Source organism: Nycticebus coucang, chromosome 1 (genome assembly GCF_027406575.1).
Source record: "Nycticebus coucang isolate mNycCou1 chromosome 1, mNycCou1.pri, whole genome shotgun sequence".
Taxonomy (NCBI): Eukaryota; Metazoa; Chordata; class Mammalia; order Primates; family Lorisidae; genus Nycticebus; species Nycticebus coucang.
The window spans coordinates 73,809,292-73,831,963 of record NC_069780.1 but is presented as its reverse complement, the minus strand read 5'-3'; the positions used below and the strand labels follow the sequence as shown (position 1 = coordinate 73,831,963).

The 22,672-nt window shown below is 39.7% G+C and overlaps 1 protein-coding gene across 4 annotated transcripts in view; it reads right to left on the bottom strand.

Moving 5' to 3' along the window:
- Positions 1-22,672, bottom strand: part of ARHGAP10 (Rho GTPase activating protein 10) — a 346,448-nt gene that overhangs the window by 198,411 nt on the left and 125,365 nt on the right. For all 4 annotated transcript variants that reach the window (XM_053582345.1, XM_053582335.1, XM_053582326.1 and 1 more), the window contains 4 exons: positions 19,863-19,964; positions 14,793-14,903; positions 12,047-12,151; positions 3,675-3,804 (listed from right to left, as the gene is read on the bottom strand). In XM_053582345.1, coding sequence (XP_053438320.1) covers positions 3,675-3,804; positions 12,047-12,151; positions 14,793-14,903; positions 19,863-19,964 — 448 coding nt within the window. The remainder of the gene's footprint in view (positions 1-3,674; positions 3,805-12,046; positions 12,152-14,792; positions 14,904-19,862; positions 19,965-22,672) is intronic.

Here is a 22,672-nt window from a genome sequence, read left to right as displayed (position 1 = left end):
TGGCATTAGGAAGATTGAGAACCACTGGCTTAAGCTCAAGAGTTTGAGACCAGCTGAGCAAGCATGAGACCCCATCTCTATGAAAATAGAAAAATTAGCCAGGCATTATGGTGAGCTCCTTTAGTCCAGCTAACTTGGGAAGCTGAGGCAAGAGGACTGCTTGAGCCCAGGAGTCTCAAGTTGCTGTGAGCTATGATGCCACCGCACTCTACCCAGGGCAACAAAGTGAGACTCTGTCTCAAAATAAATAAATAAATAAAAAAGTTAAGCTTAAGATTCAACAGAGGTGAACTATCTGAGTAAGCACCAGAACATTCTCAGAACCCCTTTTAACTTCTTGCCAAGTCAGTAGTACCACCATTGGAGCTCTTAAAAGATAGTGGTCTACGTCAGGAATCTGCATCCGGAATTTCAATCCAATCATAATAGATAAAAGTTTAGCCCTACCAGAGGTTGATAATCTTTTCCTTTTACCAAGTAAAAAAAACTTTTTAAAAAGTAATTAGCGGCTTAGCACCTGTAGCTCAAGCAGCTAAGGCACCAGCCACATACACCAAAGCTGGTGGGTTCGAATCCAGCCCGGGCCTGCCAAACAACAATCACAACTACAACCAAAAAATAGCTGGGCATTGTGGCAGGCACCGGTGGTCCCAGCTACTTGGGAGGCTGAGGCAAGAGAATCACTTAAGCCCAGGAATTAGAGGTTGCTGTGAGTGGTGATGCCACGGCACTCTACCCAGGGCAAGAGCTTGAGGCTCTGTCTCAAAAAACAAAAACAAATAAAAATAAAAAAGCAATTAGCATCTAATCTATTATTACCATAACTTTTTTTTTCTTAAGATAGTATCTCTTTCTTCTGCCCTGGGTAGAGGGCAGCAGCATCACGGTAGCTCACTACAACCTCAAACTCCTAGGTTCAAGTGATCCTCCTGCCTCAGCCTCCCAAGCAGCTGGGACCACGCCTGGTTAACTTTTTTGATTTTTTGTAAAGACAGGGTCTTGTACTTGCTCAGACTGATCTAGAAATGTTGACCTTAAGTGATTCTCCCACCTCAGCCTCCCAGAGTATTAAGATTACAGCCGTGAACCACCTCACCTGGCCTATTATCACCATAATTTCATATACAAACAAATAAACCTTCTATACCTAAAATAAATCAACAAAGGACAAACTCAGGAAGGAAAGAGAAATGCATTCAGCCTTACGAAAAGCCAATTACATTACTTGGGAGGGAGGAAAGAAATGAAAGGGGTAACTAGACCACAGTAAACTTCATCTCAGGTCATCATTGCTACAAAAACCTGAATTTGGGGACCACTGGTGTGTCTGTTACAGATAATCAGCATTTATACTGTGGTCTATGGTTCACAAAAATATTGCAAAGACTCAAAACTGCAGATGCTGGCGTGGATGTGCTGGCATCTACCCAGAAGGAAAAAAATCCTTTTATCATAAGGACACTTGTACTAGACTGTTTATTGCAGCTCAATTTACCATTGCCAAAATGTGGAAACAGCCTAAATGCCCACCAACCCAGGAATGGATTAACAAGCTGTGGTATATGTATACCATGGAATACTATTCAGCTATTAAAAAAAATGGAGACTTTACATCCTTCGTATTAACCTGGATGGAAGTGGAAGACATTATTCTTAGTAAAGCATCACAAAAATGGAGAAGCATGAATCCTATGTACTCAATCTTGATATGAGGACAATTAATGACAATTAAGTTTATGGGGGGGGGAAGCAGAAAGAGGGATGGAGGTAGGAGGGTGGGGCCTTAGTGTGTGTCACACTCTATGGGGGCAAGACATGATTGCAAGAGGGACTTTACCTAACAATTGCAATCAGTGTAACTGGCTTATTGTACCCTCAATGAATCCCCAACAATAAAAAAAAAAAAAAAAAATATTGCAAAGACATTTCATTTAATACTAGGAAAAAAACTTTAAGGAGGGGATGGTATATTATCTTTTTAATCTTAAGAAACCTAAGTTTAGACCAAATGCCTAACAAATGGCAAAGCAAACCTCAGAGTCTGGCCCCAAATATTAAGGTCTTTCCACTAATTAAGCCACCATGACCTCCTTATACCCCCTGGATCCTACTCAACCAGTTCTGATCACAGAGGCTAACGATGCTTTCACACACCTGTCCTCCACCAGGCCACTTATGAAGGAAGGCGCCAACACAAACTCTAGTCCCAGACTGACAATTGCAGCATTTCTTCACTGTATGATCTAGGGAACATTATTTGCCTCTCAGTGCCTCCAGGACCACTGATTAAATATGGTAATGATAGCACCATATACTTCACAGGGTAGTTTTATAGGTAACTGAGACAGGTTGTATGTAGAAGTTAGCATTGGTATACCAGGCAAAGAGTAAATGACAAAAGAACTCTGCTACTACTATTTATGCTGATTTTTCCCAGACGAGTTTCAGTCCCATCTCTCTAAAAGCCAATAGTCAACCAAGAGTTATGAATCTAAAAATTAAAGTTCCCTGTGACTTTCACTTGGACTTAGAACACAAAGAGTTCTAAGATTCTCATGACTCTGAGATTTTAATTTAGTTCTTCCAAATTCAATTTAAAAAACTGGGACTACACAGATAAAGTATGACAAAAATTCAGAGTTCTGCCATGTCCCATATAAATGTTCGTGAGAAGTCAAGCCTATGAGATTCCAGATTAAATAAAAGGGCAAATGGAAAAAGTACATTCACCCTGCTGACTGCATGTAACATTCATTTCAATTCAAAGCATAGATACCGCGTAACTGCTCCGGGAGTATGCTCTACTACTGAACTTGACCAGCTTGAAAAACCTGTAAATCAGCCACAATTACCAAATAAAATAAAAACTGTAAGGCACCCTAATGATAGTTGAGGGTGGGAAGGGAAGAAAGTAGTAAATACAGACATAATTCACATTCTCATCCTTTCTGCTAACTAGCAACTGGGCTCTACAGTTGAAGGAGTAAACTTTAAGAGCTTAGCCATTAAAATAAGACTGAATTATTTACAAGCTTGAAAGAGATACAGGTCCTTAAATTTTCAAAATAAGGACAACCAATGCCCTAGATAATTGCTAAGACAGCCACAATAATCAAACCTCTGTGAAATAAATTAGGCTATCATGGAAGAATATTTTGTATAGTGCAATTTTCTTGATAATTTTGTTAAGAACCAAATGCCTCAGATTGGTGTGGACAGAAATGGTGTGAAGGAAGAAGAGAGAGATGTCTCTCTTGATCTTTAAATGAAAGAGGCAGGGCTGTGGGAGCGAAGAGGGTAGGTATGTGTTTACAAATGTGTGTGTCTGTGTGTGCTGGTGAGAGGGACGGAGTAAGAAGAAAGGAGGAAAAACTGAATGCCTCACTCTTGGCCTTACGTGGGATGCTGGCTCCCTTGTGAGCAAGTTTCTGGGGCACAGCGTGGAGCAGAGTGTGGGGGAGCTGTCTGCAGAGCAGGGTACTCGCAGCCTATCCTAACTTCGTTGGACCCTCTCCAGAGCAGGAATGTGTTTTCGCCAAACATGCAAAATGTACTTTCTAAGGACTGGAGAGAGCAAAGAAAAGGCACAAAATAAGTTCCCAAAATGTCACAGTAATGACAAGAAGAGGGGCAGAGTTTTCAACCAGCCGTTCAGCCCCTGCCTGGTGTCTTACTTTTTTCCTGTACATACAGGTAGCCTTCTGCTGTAAACTGGCTCGCTCGTTTGTGGTCCTTGGGATTCTGTCTGATTTTGTTCATGAGCTCTTCCACTTCTGACCTTGTTCCTTCAAATCGATTCCGTGTCTGAAATGGGTTTTAAAAAAAACAGACATAAATTTTAAGTTCTCATATGAGTTCTCTCACGTATACCTTAACATCTTTGGATAACTATAGCTAAATTTTAACTATAGACTATTTTATAAATTTCTCAAAATATCTCCATTCTTCTTAGTGTGTCTCTAGTATGTGGATATTCATGTTCAAAGGAAAAAAAGGAGTGGTAAAATAGCTAATAGAGGAGTAAAAGCCAAAGAAATCACAGGCTACTTATTTTTGAAGATTTCTAATACCATGAATAATTCTATTACTCACCATAAAAATCCCTGACTTCCGGTCTCACACTATTACTAAATCTTAGTTTAAAAAAAAACAGGGCCAGGCGCAGAGACTCATGCCTGTAATCCTAGCACTGGGGAAGCAAAGGTGGGTACATTGCCTGAGCTCACAGGTTCAAGACCAGCCTGAGCCAGAGCCAGAACTTGCCTCTAAAAATAGCCAGGCACTGTGGCAGCAGCCTGTAGTCCCTACTACTTGGGAGGCTGAGGTAAGAGAATCACTTAAGCCCAGGAGTTTGAGGTTGCTGTGAGCTTTGACACCACAGCACTTTACCAAGGGGTGACAAGGTGAGACTCTGTCTCAAAATAAAAAACAGGTCATAAAATGTGTACCTGGGAAGTATTTCCTTTGCAACAACCAATCAGACTCTAGTTGTTACTACTGAACTAGCAATCTGCTAAGTACTCAGGATCTGAATAAACTTAATTCTTCTTTGCAAACTAATAAATATGAGTGTCTGTTCTTATAGGTCACAGTAATCATGCTTGAAAATGACATTTCTTCCCTCAAGAAAGAAGGAGGGAAAAAACTCAGCTACAAATAACGTCTTTGATAACTGAAAAGATGAATCACATTTCTGAAATCCAGGACGCTTGGTAGGCCAATATCTGTCAAACAGCCACACCACAAACACACGTGCAAGGAGAAGTGACAAAATTACCAAGGCGACTGTGAGGAGTCAGCACCACCCAGTTCCTGGACATTTCTTTCATCCTCACTCAAAAATAATTGTGTTAATACCAAGAAACTGCTGATGTGAAACTACAGAGGAGCTGAGGTAGGAAATTATCACTAAAATGTCTTCTCTCTCCTCTGTACAATGAAAGGGGTTATCAAAGGTCCTAAGTGCAGAAAAATGATTGAATGGTACATTTTTTTCTACTGGGAGGGAGAGTCTGATAAATACAGATTATAAAAGGTAAAATCAATATGCAGAGATTTATGTCAAATGCTAACTAAAGCTAAAAAAGAAATAATCTGCTTCTACGCTTTAAGCAAAGAGAAAACCCGTCAGTCAATGGCTAGCTGCCTCCCTTCTTCCCATCTCTCCTGTCCCTGCGGTTTCGGGTCCGTCTTTATACTGATCGCACCCTGATTTCATTCCCTTCCTTTTGTCATTCTGCTACAGTTCCTTCCACCCTCACTTCCCACATATGTATTATACATACGTACCCATACGTGTATGGCATCATATATACTCATGTGCGTTTACAGATGCCATCACACGCGCACACACACACTCACTTCCATAAAGGCCACTGAGTTGTATCCCATAATCCCATTCCTTATGTTAATGCTCAGATTGTCCTGGATGTAAGCTGAAGCCCCTTCAGGCTAGTTTCTGTGTCTTTTGACCTGTCGCCTTAATTCTTTGAGCAATTTCTTTCTTTCTGGTCCGACAACAGACCCCAGGCTCTTCTTACTTCTCTTCTCCTAATCCTGGAATCAGCCATTTCTCCAGAGGCGCTCTTGCTCCTTTTAGTGGCTGGCAGTATTTAGAAACCAAACTGCAGACACCGTGCATTCACAGCTCAGGGGTGTCACTGCATCCTTCTCCAGATAGGAGAATGTCTTCTGGCTCCCATTAACACATCTGCTCGATGTAACCAATCTCCCACCCTCCCACCCCCAGAAGCCTACCCCACATGCCTGCTCCGTGCTCCCCAACGCTCCATCTCCCTGTGGCAGACACCTCCACGAAGTACCTCTTGGGTACTTCCCCAGGGGCTTACGTCTCTGCCCAAGAGAAAGGAAAGGCTGAGATATTTTATTTTTAATATTCCATTTTAAGATAAATTAGGAATTGAGGTAAAAGTTACATTTTTTTTTCATCCAAACACTAATCAGTAGAATATCTAGACCCTATCAATTTGCAATTCTACATTCCAGGTAAATTACAGGTCCGACTGTAAATGCTACAGTCGGTAACATCTGGGCACTCACACTGTGACCGGCAGTACTGAACACACCCTCCGATTCCGTAATTCTCACAATAACCCGTCAAGCAGGTCACTATCTGACACGATCCAGTGCCAGTAAAAGACCACTCCTGTCTTGTCTGCCTTACATTTCACTAAATAAATACTTCCAAACCAACCATCCTTAAATTAACCCTTGTAATTTTATTTCAAAACTGGCTGGAAGAGAACCTATCTTTTCATAAGTTTTCTTCAGAGTATAAAAGCTAATCCGCATCACTGTAAAACAGAAGAGCACATAAACAGTCCTATCGGAGGGAGGGAAGAAAAGGCATAAATAAGAAAAAAGTAACCATAATCCCACCCTTCAGAAAAACAACTACTGTCATATTTTGATATGATCCATCTTTAGTTAAAAAAAAAAAAAAGTTTATTATTTTGGTATTCTATTTTCCTCACAATACAGTAACAAAAACATTTTGCCCATATTTTTAAATGCTTCTTAGATATTCTTTATCACTTCTAGGAACTCTTCATGAATCCTAAAATTTCTCATGTTATATTTCCTTCTGGGAAGAATTCTATTCTAGTCTCCCCACATTCTTCCGAGGACAGACATCACAAAAGGCGAAAATCAGTTCCTTAAAAGATTCTTTAATTTTGATGCAATTTCCATGCTTCTGGAAAATCTATTTTCTAAAAGCCATCTTGCTACTTTATTTATTTGTTTATTTATTTGTTTTTTTTGTAGAGACAGAGTCTCACTGTACCGCCCTCGGGTAGAGTGCCGTGGCGTCACACGGCTCACAGCAACCTCTAACTCTTGGGCTTACGCGATTCTCTTGCCTCAGCCTCCCGAGCAGCTGGGACTACAGGCGCCCGCCACAACGCCCGGCTAACCATCTTGCTACTTTCTTGCTTTCCACTTATTACTCTAGATTACAGAAAATGGATGAAGACTGAGTCTCTTAAAAAAAAAAAAGAAAGAAAGAAAACATTCTAGCCATTTTTACAATAGAATAGGTATGATCGGGTGGAAAGGAAAGTTTGTTTTCACTTGTAAATAACTTTTATCCTTTCTCTGATTATAAAGTAGTTTTACTATTTAACTTTTTTAGTATCATATTAACAAGTTGATCAAAATTATCTATAATGTTATAAAGCAAAGATACTTAACTCTTAAGCTTGGATTGGAACGTTTGAATATATTTTCTTGAACACCTAAGGAACAGCACAAAAAACAAGTAACTGGAATTTTTTTTCCACAACATGAAAAATATTTTAGCCTGCGTTTTCCCCTTATTATCATAAAAACTGGTATCATCAGGAAAGGAGGCGAATGGCCAAAAAATGAGTATAATTCAGCATCAGCAAACGATAGTGGATCAGAGAATGATTGACGTGTTCAAAGATGCCCGTATTTCAGAAGACAAAAGAATTAGGTAAGAGAGAAGTGAAAAGCGAAGAGGACACCAAGCTCCGGTGCTGTAAGTATTGAAGGTGAGGCGAAAGAGAGGACTCTACTTCCCAGAGCTTCGGGAACTACCTCAGAAACAGCCAGGAGAAAAGCAAGAGAGGAATGTTCAGAGAACAGGTACAGGATTCAGGACAATTTACTGACGACCCCCTTTAAGCTCCAGAGGAAAGGAAAAAAAAAAAAAAAAAGGTTTGTTGTTTCGGTATTCTATTTTCCTCACAACACTGTTTTAAAAAAAGGTTTGTTTTTTATCAGTCAACTTTTGTTTGCCCACTGCTCTCCTGAATGTTGTTGTCATGAATTATCTACGTTCTCAATGTATTAAGGATATTAACCAGCTGATTTTGTGAACCATTTCAAATGATAGCCTACCTTCGGGTTTTGCTTCTAAGATTTCAAGACTGAGTACTGTTCATTCCTATGTAAATATTTAATCTTTCTGAAATTGTTTCGCTTTATGTAAGGTAACTAAATCCCCTCTTCCCTTCAGGTGTGTTATAAATGTACTTCCATGCCATAAGCCTGCGGTCCTCAAACTATGGCCCGTGGGCCCCAGGCGGCAGTGTGATTGTATTTGTTCCCGTTTTGATTTTTTACTTCAAAATAAGATGTGTGCAGTGTGCATAGGAATTTGTCCATAGTTTTCTTTTTTTTAACTGTAGTCCGGCCCTCCAACAGTCTGAGGGACAGTGAACTGGCCCCCTGTTTAAAAAGTTTGAGGACCCCTGCTAAGCAAATTTGTGTAGGGACAGTTTGGCTGAAGGTCCCAGAGACTCTGATATCCCCACACCTCACCCCGCGCAGAGGCCAGGCTGGCCACCGGGGCAAGTGGCCTGCGTGGCCACACAGAGCTCAGTGCTCACAAGTCTCCTGCTTAGCTTAATGCTATACTACCCTAAAACTCTTCATTATTTTTAAAGTAAGGGGCCCTACTCTTTCATTTTACATTGGCCCCACAAATCATATGTGTACATACACTCCTGCCTGAAGGTTCTCATCCAGGTCTGGCCTGCCCTGGACAGGTAGGTTTGGACAGAAAAAGTGAAATTCCACAAGTTCTACATTCTGCTCATGGATGATGGGCATCACAGGGGAGGACCTGGATTATCATCTAATCTTCTAAGCTATCTAATGTTCTTTTCTGTTGTTGTTGTTGGAAATTCATTGACGGTACAAGAAACCAGGTTATACAGATGGCATTTGTTAGGTAAAGTCCCTCTTATAATTGTGTCTTGCCCCCAAAAGGTGTGTCACACACCAAGACCCCACACCCCCTCCCTCCTTCCCTTTCTTTCTGCTCTCCCCTTCCCCCACCATGTACTAAGTCCTCATATCAAAATTAATTACATAGGATTGTCCTATGATATGAGGACATAGTTAATTGTCCTCATATCAAAATTGAGCACATAGGATTCATGCTTCTCCATTCTTGTGATGCTTTACTAAGAATAATGTCTTCCACTTCCATCCAGGTTAATACGAAGGATGTAAAGTCTCCATTTTTTTTTTTTTTTTTTGTAGAGACAAAGTCTCACTGTACTGCCCTCGGGTAGAGTGCCGTGGCGTCACACAGCTCACAGCAACCTCTAACTCTTGGGCTTACGCGATTCTCTTGCCTCAGCCTCCTAAGCAGCTGGGACTACAAGCGCCCGCCACAACGTCCGGCTATTTTTTTGTTGCAGTTTGGCCGGGGCTGGGTTTGAACCTGCCACACTCGGCATATGGGGCCGGCGCCCTACTCACTGAGCCACAGGCGCCGCCCAGTCTCCATCTTTTTTAATAGTTGAATAGTATTGCATGGTATACAAATACCACAGCTTGTTAATCCATTCCTGGCTTGGTGGGCATTTAGGCTGTTTCCACATTTTGGCGATTGTAAATTCAGCTGCAATAAACAGTCTAGTGCAAGTGTCCTTATGATAAAAGGATTTTTTTCCTTCTAGGTAGATGCCCAGTAATGGGATTGCAGGATCAAATGGGAGGTCTAGCTTGAGTTGAGGGTACTCCATACTTCCTTCCAAAAAGGATGTATTAGTCTGCAGTCCCACCAGCAGTGTAAAAGTGTTCCTTTCTCTCCACATCCACATTAGCATCTGCTGTTTTGAGATTTTGTGATGTGGGCCATTCTCACTAAGGTTATATGATATCTCAGAGTGGTTTTGATATGCATTTTTCTAATAATTAGGAACGATGAGCATTTTTTCATGTTTGCTAGCCATTTGTCTGTCTTCTTTAGAGAAGGTTCTATTCATCTCTCTTCCCCATTGATGTATGGGATTATTGTCTTTTTTCATGTGGATTGAGTTCTCTATAGATCCTAGTCATCAAGCTTTTGTCTGATTCAAAATATGTAAATATCATTTCCCAGTGTGTAGGTTGTCTATTTGTTTTGGTGGTTGTCTCCGTAGTTGTACAGAAGCTTTTCGGTTTAATTAAGACCCATTTGTTTATTTTTGCTGTTGTTGGAATTGCTACAGAAGTCTTCTTCATAAAGTCTTTCCACAGATCGATATCTTCCAGTGTTTTTCCTATGCTTTGAGGATTTTTATCATTTCATGCCTTAAATTTAAGTCCCTTATCCATCTTGAATCAATTTTTGTGAGTAGAGAAAGGTGTGGGTCCAGTTTCAGTCTTTTACATGTGGATATCCAGTTCTCCCAGCACCATTTACTGAATAGGGAGTCTTTCCCCCAGTGTATATTCTTCTTTGGTTTATTGAAGATTAGGTGGATGTAGGTTGTTAGTTTCATTTCTTCATTTTCTATTCAATTCCAAATATTTATGTCTCTATTTTTGTACCAGTACCATGCTGTCTTGACCACTATGGCCTTGTAGTACAGCCTAAAATCTGGTATGCTGATGCCCCCAGCTTTGTTTCTATTACTAAGAATGGCCTTAGCTATACAGGGTTTTTTCTGGTTCCATACAAAAGGCAGAATCATTTTTTTTCCAAGCTTGAAAGTACGATGTTGGTATTTTAATAGGAATGGCACTGAATAAGTAGATTGCTTGGGAAGTATAGACATTTTAACAATGTTGATTCTTCCCAGCCATGAACATGGAATGTTTTTCTATTTGTTAATATCCTCTGCTATTTCCTTTCTTAGGGTTTCATAATTTTCTTCATAGAGATCCTTCACCTCTTTTGTTAGGTATTTCATTTCTTTAAAGCTATGGTGAAGGGAGTTGTGTCCTTAATTAGCCTCTCATCTTGGCTGTTATTGGCATATACAAAGGCTACTGACCTGTGGACATTTATTTTATATCCTGAGACATTACTATATTTTTTGATGACTTCTAAGAGTCTTGTGGTTGAGTCTTTGGGGTTCTCTAAGCATAAGATCCCTAATGTTCTTTTTACGAAACTATGTTCTGCAGCCTGAAAAAGTTTTCTGAAAAATAATATCATTAGAGTAAATATTCTACCACCTACAGGAACAATTTTGAGGTGACTAAATCAATCTATACATGTACATGTTGAATGTTTTTCAGATTCTTACATTATGGCACATCACATACTCTATAATTGCCTTCACTGATCTTGGGGCCACTGCAACAGGAAAAGAAAAAAATCTACCCAAGGACTCTATCTAATTAGCCCAGCCAAGTGCCCAGTGTACTAATAAAAGTTGACACACAAATTACCAAAGCAAGAGATTTTTATTTATAAAAACAGACACCTGAATAGAGATGTAAAGTTTTTGTACTGGGAACTATATTAAAAAAAAAAAAACCTTGGAAACAAAATCTACACAAAAGGCATTTATCCTCAACTTCTAATTTTGAAAGAAATTAAAGGCAGGCAGCAAACACCACAGACATTCCCATCCATCCACCTGTGTGTCCTTCACTACACACCACGAGCATGTCACAAGCTATCACACTAGATTTCTAACAAGGCCACAAACTATGCTAAACATTCCCTGACTAGCTTTTCAATGAAGACAATAGGAGGAAAAACATCTCCCACCTGAATAAAATCCCATGGAGTATACTGCTTCCTAGAGGCCATTCTCCTAGAACTCTTTATCCAACACCCGATAGAAAGTGTGCATCTTCCAAAGGGAAATAATGAAGACCCTACCAACTATAAACACCGTGTGAGTGAATATGCAGAAAACACAGGGAAGAAATTCCACTCGAATGATAAGCCCATCCGGGAAGAAAGATCAAGATGCACAGTTAACGGGGAAGAAATTTAGTTCATCCCAACTGAAACGCCTTAATTATAAAGCAGAGACCTCTTTTCTCTGTTTCATATACAGATAACTTAAGCGTTAACCTAACAAAGCGGATCTTTAAAACTATCCCAGAAAGTACAGGAAAAGCCGCCAGGTGGCAGGACTTCCTGAGCCTTAACCAGCCAAAGAGCTCCTTGTTATACCGAGAATTGACCGGAAGGTGGCAACATTTCCTCAGTTTCTCAGTACCAACCCAACAGCTCAGTCTTTGCTTAAGGCTTTTTATAGATTAAATAAATGAGAAATACACACTTCAAACACTTGCTTATACCAGAAAGTTTTCATTTCCTTACATTCTGAATGTTGATCTGTAGTTCCATTTTGTAGTGATTGAAGTCTTTGGCAAGTTCATGGCCCTGATGATAGAAAGTAAACATCCCCTGAAAAAACGACAACATCTAAGACAAAAGAGAAAAAGAGACATTAGTGCACGTGGGCAGCAGGTGCACACACACTCCTCTGGAGAAAAATCATATAAACAGCCAAGTGTTTCCCCCTAATCTCACTGTTATTCCATTGAAGCAATTAGGAGGAAGTCACTAGTATTCAAGTAAATCCAGATGCACGTCATTTATTAGTTGGTATTTTTCGAAAACAATACTTTCTCTTAAACATCGGAGCCATTAGTCAATTTTTTTTTGTTGTTTTTTTTGTGTGTGTGGTTTTTGGCCGGGGCTGGGTTTGAACCCGCCACCTCCGGCATATGGGACCGGCACCCTACTCCTTGAGCCACAGGCGCTGCCCGCCATTAGTCAATTTTTATAGCATGCTCTACAGCAGCGGTTCTCAACCTGTGGGTCGTGACCCCTTTCGGGGTCAAACAACCCTTTCACAGAGGTCGCCTAAATACATCCTGCATATCAGATATTTACATTACGATTCATAACAGTAGCAAAATTACAGTTATGAAGTAGCAATGAAAATAATTTTATGGTTGGGGGTCACCACCACATGAGGAACCGTATGAAAGGATCGCGGCATTAGGAAGGTTGAGAACCACTGCTCCACAGGAAAAATGGAACTCTAAGTCACCATTTGTCCTCTGTAGTCAAGACAAACCCAATATTAATTTGCAACTGAACCCTTACCACTGCTGGCTGGTACAATCTACAAGAAAGTAAAATCACAGAAATAAAAAGCTCAAGGCCTCCAATGCAGAGCAACCTCTCTTGTCTTGTTGACAAGGATGCTCCGTGACCTGCCCAGGGCAGACACAGGCCCCTAATAATTAAAGCCTGTGTTTTCTACCAACCCTCAACCTGCTCTCTTAATTAGAGAGCAGCCTTTTTTGCCCCACAGGTAAGTAAATCTAAAGTGAGAAGTGATTTGGGGAAAAAAACTAAGGAAATCCGAATTTCTTTTTTTTTTTTTTTTTTTTTTCAGAATGTCACAGAGAATAATGGTTAGAAATTTGGGGCTCTGGTATCAAATGCCAGCAGGGACAGTTCCAACTTCAGCACTGGCTTATATGGGACCTTGGGCCAATTACTGAAACTTTCTCCACTTCTATTTCCTTATTTGTTAAGTGGGATAATAAAAATATCTCCTCAGTGAGTTACTGTGTAGAACAATGGGTACAGTACAGCACTTGGAATACGGACTGGGCATTGTAAATGCCCAATATATGTAGGTCATTATTATTTCACATAAAAAGACCGCTTTAAGGAGGTTTAATTTTTGTGATTGCTTAATTTAGGTTAATTCTATTACCCCAACCAGACCATGGCTTTGTGATACTAATTTTTAATTAATCATTACTTGGTTACACTTTTGTTTCTAAAAATCATACACACGAATGGTAAATTGTATACTATATGAATTACATCTCAACAAAGCTGCTTAAGAAAAAAGCACACAATAAAAGTCTAGGTTAAAATTAAAATGAATCTTGAGAATCATGAAATCCAGTGTTTGTAAATTTTTTGGCTAAAACACACATGATGAAACATCCTTTCTATTTTGATCAGGAGATACATACAGTCATATGCACAAAAATCCAGAAATGCTAAAATCCATGTGGATGGAAACTAATGAAGCCTTCCAGGCAACACTGATAACCTGAGCAAGCTGAAACTCGCACAGGTGAATCAGAAAGGACAGGGTGACTGTTTCTAGGAAATGAAATAATGGGCCTTAACACAGTCTATCTCCAAACTTTCATACTGATCTGTGTATATGCCCACATATATGAATACATTAACAGCTAAAGCTGTTAAAAACATCTATATAATTACAAATAAAACTCATGTGATTCTCATGTAAGTATAAACACTAGAGTAACTAACTCACAAAACTGTTCCAAATGTTGCATACACTAGTTCTCAAATAGACTGCCATAAGGATCATAAGTGGTGTTAAAATCATATTACCAATAATTGCTTAAAAGTACCAACATTTAAACTGGTATGCTTGCTTTAGAAGCAAACTTGAGTGAAGATTATCCCATAAACAATAAACAACCCGTTATACTCCCAGCCCAATACATCTTTCAGAAGGGTTTTTATTTATTTTTATTTATTTATTTATTATTTTTTGAGACACAGCCTCAAGCTGTTACCCTAGGTAGGGTGCCATGGCATCACAGTTCACGGCAACCTCCAACTCCTTGCCTCAGCCTCCCAAGTAGCTGGGATTACAGGCACCCGCGACAACACCCAGGTATTTTTTGGTTGTAGTTGTCATTGTTTGTCAGGCCCAGGCTGGATTTGAACCCACAAGCTCTGGTGTATGTGGCTGGTGCCGAGCCTTCAGAGGGGTTTTTTAAGTGTGCGGCTATAACCAAGATGGCAGGAATTGCACCTGGTTGTGGTCTGTGAGGTCATGTAGCAACGGGAATAATCTGCCCTGCGTGTTGCTCTGCAGATGGCTAAGAGGCAATGCCTTGATTTCATGGCTATCTGTGTTTGCCCTTTTCAATTTATGTCTTGCTTTCACGTTTACGCACTACCGCCTCTAACAACCATAAGTTAGATCTTGAAAGAAAACCATTTCTATTGTATCACAAATGTCTGCTAGCAAACAACTTGCTGGCATACTCACAGGTTCCACAAACTCAAACTTCTTTCTCTCTTGGATTTCCTGAAGCTTGCACACATATTCAAGAGACAGTTCATAGAAGTGCTGCCGGTTTTGCTCCACTTGGATATCTGCCTATGTTAAAATAACTGAGGTTAGTCAAACTGGAGGGAGTGAGAAGGGAAACTCCGTATCAGAGCTCCGCAAAACATCATCCTCGGGCCAAATAACGTCACCCTGCCGGTTTCTGTAAATAAAGTTGTACTGGAACACAGTCACGCCCATTCATTTATGTATTATCTGTGGCTACTTTCCCACTACAACAGCAGAAGTGGGCAGCTGCAATGGGACCTTATGGTCCACAAAAGTCTACAAGATTTACTTCTCAGATTCTGCAGAACAAGTTTGCTGACCCCTGCTCTGGACGTTGAGCTTCACCCCCAAGGACTGAAGATCAAGCAGGCTCCCTTCATGGAAAACTTCCCCCAACCATGACTGTCAGTTGAATCACACACACACATAAAATCACAATCACACAAACAGCCCTTCCATGAACAAATCCTCTAAGAACAAAGACTGGCTGAGAGAGAGGGCTGGAGAATTCTGGTCACTGCAGCACTTGGGGAATAACAGCAGCAGGTGAGGAAGCAGCCCCAGGGCAGCGTCTCAGGGACCTGGCTCTGGAAGGTGAGCCAGGGCTGGCCGCCCATCTGCAGGTAGTCGTGGCCCACACCATATCTGATACCCTGGGGGAAAAGGGGGTACCCACTGGTCAGGAAACTAATCCAATAAAAGTTCCAGCTTAGTCTGCCTAACTAGAAAGGAACTGGGAGAAAAGCATGATTCCACAGAGGAACAGTGGAGACAGAACTCACATCTCAGAAATTATTCTCACAAGGCACCCTGCAATATTTTTCCTAACTTAGTTAGTTTCACTCTTAAAAGTAATGCATTTTTTCAGAGCATTTCTGAAATGAGCATTTCCAAGCATTTCTCCAGAGAAGATAGACAAATGGCTGATAAGCACACGAACAGATGCTCAACATCACTCATCATTAGGGAAATGCAAATCAAACTCACAGTGAGATACCACTTCATACACATTAGAATGGCTCCTGTCCAAAAAGAGGAGGAGGGGGACAGGAGGAAAAGGGGAAGAAAGAGGAGGAGGAAGAAGAAGAAAAGCAGTTATCAGTAAGAATATGAAGAAACTGGAACCATTATGCACCACTGGTGGGAACGTTAAGATGTTATAGGTACAGTGAAAAACAGAATAAAGGCTCTCAAAAACATAAAAATAGAATTACTCTGTTACCCAGCAATTCAACTTCTGGGTATATATCTGAACTGAAAGCAGAGACTCACACAGATGTTTGTGTACCCATAATACACAATATCTAAAAGGTGTCCATCCAAGAGTCCATCAGCAGATGAATGAACAGATAGCAAAATGCGGTACGTACATACAATGGAATATTATTCAGCCTTAAAAAGGAAGGAAGTTCTGGTATGGGCTAACTTTAGATTCTAACATGGATGAATTTTGAGGACATTATGCTAAATGAAGTAAATTACACACAGAAAGACAAGACGGCATGATTCCATTTACAGGAGATACCTACCTATGTCAAATTCATAGAGGTAGAGAGTACAATGGTGGTTACCAAGAGCTGGAATGAAAGGAAAATGGGAAGTTGTCATCCAGCAGGTACAGAGTTTCATCTTCGGAAGATAAAAAGTTCTTGAGATGGGTGGTGGTGATAATTGCACAACAGTGTGGATGTATTTAATGTCACTGGACTGTACACTTAAACATTTAACATGGTTTAAATTATAAATTATGTATATTTTACAACCAAAATATGTAAGTTTGTTGGTGGACATTTAACATGTAATAAGAAAGCTTTAGCATCAAATTCTTAAAGTAAAATGTAACAAGAGCATTGTAAGCTGAGAATTGCTACCTACCACTCCTCAAAACCATGATATTTTTGTGCCTCCCATAATCAGAGCTCGGTAGTTCAGCCACCAGCAGTTAACTGGCACAACTCCCAGCTAAAACACTATAATTTTGTGGAGTATTTAATAAAATGAAGACACGAGCAGGGTGGTTTCTCTGTATTTTTATTACTAGGAGAGGCCGGCCCTTTAGGAAAATTATGCCAGCATCAGATCTACGGAACTGGTTTTTTCTTTTAGTGGAGTCTCTCTTCCCATTGTTCTCAGCTGCAATGGCCCTTGCATTGCAGGTTGGCCTCCATCACCACCCCCTTCATGTTCTGAGAATCCAGAACTGCCAAGCCTGTGCTTCCTGAGTCAATTATCAGGATCCCTGGGAACCTCAACAGCCCTAACTTACAACAATGCCAGGAACACCCACATTGTGCCTTGGGGCACAAAATTATTTCCTTCAGCCTGACGAAGTCTAAAAGGCAATCACTATATTTTTCCCTATATCAAGCAAAAGCCATTAGTTTTTAATAAACATATAGTTTCAATTTGATCATCATCTAGTTTCTGGTCATTCCTGCTATAAATATGCATAAGACCGTAGATCAGTCTTGCACAAAGTTACTGAAAGAATCTATTTCTTTAGTCGTATTTATACTGAAATAATATCATTTGGCTGCTCCAGAAGGAAAAATAGACTTCAAAAGTCAACAGAAATGGAATTTTCTCAAATATCCAATACTTGTTATATTAACAAATGTTCAGTAGAATTTAGGGACATGGATGGACATTGAAGCTACTATGTGTCACAGAGTTATAATAGCAGGAGCTGACAGTACCAAAATAGCCAGCGCGGTGGATGCTACAATTTCTCCTCTTATTTTGATTAGAAGCAAGAGGACAGAATGAATTATACGAGTTCCCCTGCCTTTGTTCAGTACTATTCTCGGCAACCTCTATTAATCTCTTGCGTACTTAATTCACTAAAGGTAAGCAATACTTTAGCCACTGCCAATACAAATGAATACCAAATCTAACTTTTTCCTCCTTAAAAACCATTCCCCTTCACTCTTGCAAAAAAGGCTGTCTCAAGTCGGAATTTGTATGTTTGTAAAGAGCAAACATAGCAAGACAGAAAAGTATATGTAATTTAAATTAAACTGAAATTATATGATCTTTCCAAATTTCTGATATGGAGTTTAATTATCTCTGGGGTTAATTGTAATTGCCAAAGCCTGGCCAGAGGTGGTGGCTCGTACCTATAATTCTAGCACTCTAGGAGGCTGAGGCAGGTAGATTGCCTGAACTCCTGAGTTTGAGACCAGCCTGAGCAAAAGCAAGCTTTTCCATCTCTACTAAAAATAGAAAAATTAGCTGGGGGGCGGCACCAGTGAGTAGGGCATCGGACCCATATACAGAGGGTGGTGGGTTCGAACCTGACCCTGGCCAAATTGCGATAAAAAGAAAAATTAACTGGATGTTGTGATAGGCTCCTATAGTCCCAGCTACTTGGGAGGCTGAGGCAGGAGAATTGCTTCGAGGTTGCTATGAGCTATGATGATGCCACAGCACTCTACCCAGGGCAGCAGAGTAAGACTCTGTCTCCAAAACTAAAAAGAAAGAAAGAAAAAAAATTTAGAAGAATACTTGAAAGCATAAGGTGTGTGGATCTGGGTTGTTCTAACAAAAAAAAAAAAATTAGGCAGAAGAACGAACAAATGCAAAGGCCCTTAGCATGGAGTATGTTGGCCCCAGGCCAGGTGGGATGCATAGGAACTTGTGGGCTCAGGGACCCTGCAGGACCCATCAAGAGGGCATGGAGAAGAGGGGGTCATGAGAAGTGGCACATTCTGAGCATATTCTGGGGTGAAAGAAAACATATGCTGATGGACTAGATGACTTCAAAGCTTTTACAAAAGCAGTGCTCAAAACGAGATGCCTAATTAGAAAGTGAAGCAGAGATAGAAATGTACTCGGAAAATGAAAATCCTCTTTAGGATACCTGACAATACAGATAAAAGAGAACAGAGGTAGGAAACTGCCAGCATGAAGAGCGGGGCCTACATATACAAGCCACGGCTGTCATTTCAAAACCGACAGAGGGTGAGAGAAGAGGCAGAGGGGAGGATGCGGTGATAAGTGCACAGTGTTACACACAACACGGAACAAAGAGAGAACAGAGCCCTACCCGGAGCGCTGTAGTGAGGAGGGTTAAGTGGCATAACAGCTCCATTCTCTTATAAACTGTCAAGCACCATCCAAATGTTAGTCAAAAGAAAATGTCCCATGCAAGTAACATCAAACCAACCACACACTCACCCCCGTGCATGCATGTTCACGCACACCCCCTCTGCAACTAAGTATTTGACTTTTAAAAATAACTCAGGTTTATACTAGAAACAATGCTGTTGGTGTCATTTTGATGAGTCTTCAGGAAGCATATGTCATAGTAGTACGTTATGCCCAGATTCCTTACGTGTTTAAAAATAAAGGGGGAGCTCATAGTTTTGTGGCACGACACAAGATCCTAACAATTATAAACAGCATGATTTTTAATAAAAGCATATGTTCCAAATTGTCAACAATTCAATTTCTATTCAAGTGTGTAAGGAAAACACATGGCAGATTTAGTAAGAAATAGAAAGAGAAAATGAAAGGAAAGCTACAAACCCCTTTCTTCTTACACAGAGGTCTCTCCAAAATAAATGAGTCTATTAAAACAAGTAAAACAGATGCTATCTTTCCAATGAAGCTGAACCTCCTGAGTCCTCAGCTTTAAATAAGATTAATGCTGCCTTCAGTTCAAAGCAAAATGGTATATGAGCTTATTAAATTCATTTACTCAAGAATTCTTGAAAGCCAATTAATGGATCTATTCCCACAAATAATATATCTGTTCCTGTGAAAAAATTCTCAGAACCAAAAATTTTACTTCTATGAATCTGTATTGAATTCTATATTCAATCACTAAGACATATCATTTAACATCTTGTTTCACAAGAACTTTTTTCTTGATTTATGACAGTGTTCATTTTTTTCTATCTCTATATAGCAGAAGGAAAGCTTTTGAAAGTAAAGCACATTTTTAAAAAAAGACACGTACTGTATTAAATTGTGGGAACAACAGAAAAATATAAAGAATACCTCTTGTAAATGTGAGTCTTTCTTTTTCGCCGATAAGTTCAAATGTTTATCAATTAGACTATAATTCTTTTCTGTCTCTTTGTCAAACTTCTTTTTTTCTTCCTACAAATAAAAAAAAAACACAGACAACAGTGATTAAACAGAAAAAAGTGCATATATAGTTAACCCACTGAGAAGCTCAAAATATAGATCTCAAAATAAAACTAAACACCACCGAATGTAATGAAGCTATCTAAAAATCATATCTATATCCAGCTCACTGCTTACTAATCATCAAGACAGCATTTAGGACTGAAGAAACACTTCTCTTTTTTCCTTTAATGGACTTTTTTACAATCCTGTGTTACTTTTCAACTCTTCATACTTAACAGTGTTTAAGAATTAATACGTCACTCATCTCTCACAGAAAGGAAAAAATACATAAGGATATAAAGCTCAAAAAAGCAAACTTTTCCCATTTTGGCATAGAAATGGAATTCATTTAAAATGAAATAAGAAGTTTTTCTCTAGATTAAAAAAAATTCATAAAATGCAACCACCATTAGAAAAAAAGGATCTTGGGAAAGATATTCTTCCCTAATGATTCAAAAATGAAGATAGAGTGAGTATCCTTCATCTGAAATGCTTGGAAACCACAAGTGGTGTAGATTTCAGATTTTTTTAAATATTTGCATATATATATATAGAGAGAGAGAGAGATATCTTGGGGATGAAACTAAAACCTAAACATGAAATGTATTTGTGTTTCAGATACACCTTAAACACGTTACCTGAAACTAATTTCATGTAATATTTTTATTTTTAATAATTATGTACATGAAACACAGTTTATGTACACTGAACCATCAAAAAGCGAAGAGTCATGTGGAACTTTCCACTTGCAGCGCCATACCATGCTCAAAGTTTCAGATTTTGGGGTGCTACAGATTTCGGGTTTTCAGATGAAGGATACTCAATCTGTGTAATAAGATCCTCTGACTAGAAATGTCATCTACTTTCCCCAAACATACCAGTGATTTCTGTAACACTAATTAGAGTATGTATCAATAGGTCAACAGGGCCTGAAATAATACTGACATATAATACTGAGCTGTGACGCCACTGTGATCCCTTGGTTAACATCACAAATATTTCTCAAGTCCTGCCTAGAAACAGTAAATGTTTGCTTTCCTTTTGCTATAGAAGCTTTTTAAGTGAACAAGTATCCAAACTCTTAAATACAGGGCCGACAGACTTATTCTCCCTAAAGCTGCTTGCCAAGTTAGTAGATAACGTAATAAACATTTCTGACTATCAATGAGAACACACTATGCCCTCATGCTGTCAAATGTTTCCATACACTTCAAACCCTTCCTAACTCTCTATACCCCTGAAAAAGAACATTTTCTATTTTCTAAAGGAAAAATCATGAATTATTCCAGCCTTTTCTGGTATGATGTTTTTTCCCTATTAGGCAGTAGAGATAAAATGAAGCATGTTAATTCCCTATTTATTTGTATTTATCTTTCCCCCCGACTACCTGAGACCACATGCTGTTGTTTTAGGAACCTAGGATAGGATGTCCTCCACCAGGTCATCTAAAGATCCTAAATGAATCCTTACACTGATAGAGGACAGACTCAGGAACTAGGGTTTCTTCCCATTTCTACTCTGAATCTAATTACCAACTAGCTACACAATGTCACAAAAGACCTTTATCAAAAACGTCAGGGATATTTTTTGTAGTAGCTCATTCTTGGACCCAATCCTCAAATTCTGTGATCCTATGGTTCACCTACATGTGAGAAAGTACAAACACCAAAAAAGAAAATAAAAATTAGGTGGAGTTTTAACCTCTTGTTTCCTTGAAATAAAAGGACTCGGGAGGTGCCTGTGGCTCAAAAAAGTAGGACACCGGCCCCAATACTGGAGGTGGCGGGTTCAAACCCGACCCTGGCCAAAAAAAAAAAAAAAAAAATGAATGAAAGAAAAGGACTTTAGTTTTCTCTATGCCCTAGGTTTTTCTTAATTTACAAAAGTTTATAAAAATCTAGGGTATTAGTACTACACAGTTACTCTCTTTCTGGTTTTTATTATTATGCTCTTCAGCTATTTTAACAACAGAAAATAAACTGTAACAAACAGATGTCCATTACCTAAAAATTTCCACTATTTTAAAAAGTTCGTATTGTGAAGCGCACACTAAATTCAGTGTCAGGAGACTGGATTTCTAGTCTGGCCACCTAGTGCTCTGTGACTCTGTACCAAGGTCACAGCATTCTCTCAGTATAAGTTTTTCAGGTTTAAACAGAACAGGAATGGAAGTGGGCCTGTGCACTGACCACCGATTGCTGCAAAGCAAAGTCATACACTGAGAAATGTTCACTACCTGGCCAGCGCCAGTGGCTCAGTGGGTAGGGAGCCGGGCCCATATACAGAGGGTGGAAGGTTTGAACCCAGCCCTGGCCAAACTACTGGGCATTGTGGCAAGCGCCTGTAGTCCCAGCTACACGGGAGGCTGAGGCAAGAGAATCACCTAAGCCCAGGAGTTGGAGGTTGCTGTGAGCTGTGACGCCACGGCACTCTACCAAGGGCAATAAAGTGAGATTTTTGTCTCAAAAAAAAAAAAAAAGGAGAAGAGAGGAGGTAAGGGGAGGGGAGGGGAGAAAAGAGAAAGAAATGTTCACTACCTTCACAGACCAGCACTAATCAGGAATACCGAAAACACTTTTACTCACTTACTTGATTTCATCTGAATCACAGAAAAGGGACAAAGGAAGGGTGATGCTGCAGTCAAAACACGGGGGCATGGCAGGATAATTAACATATAG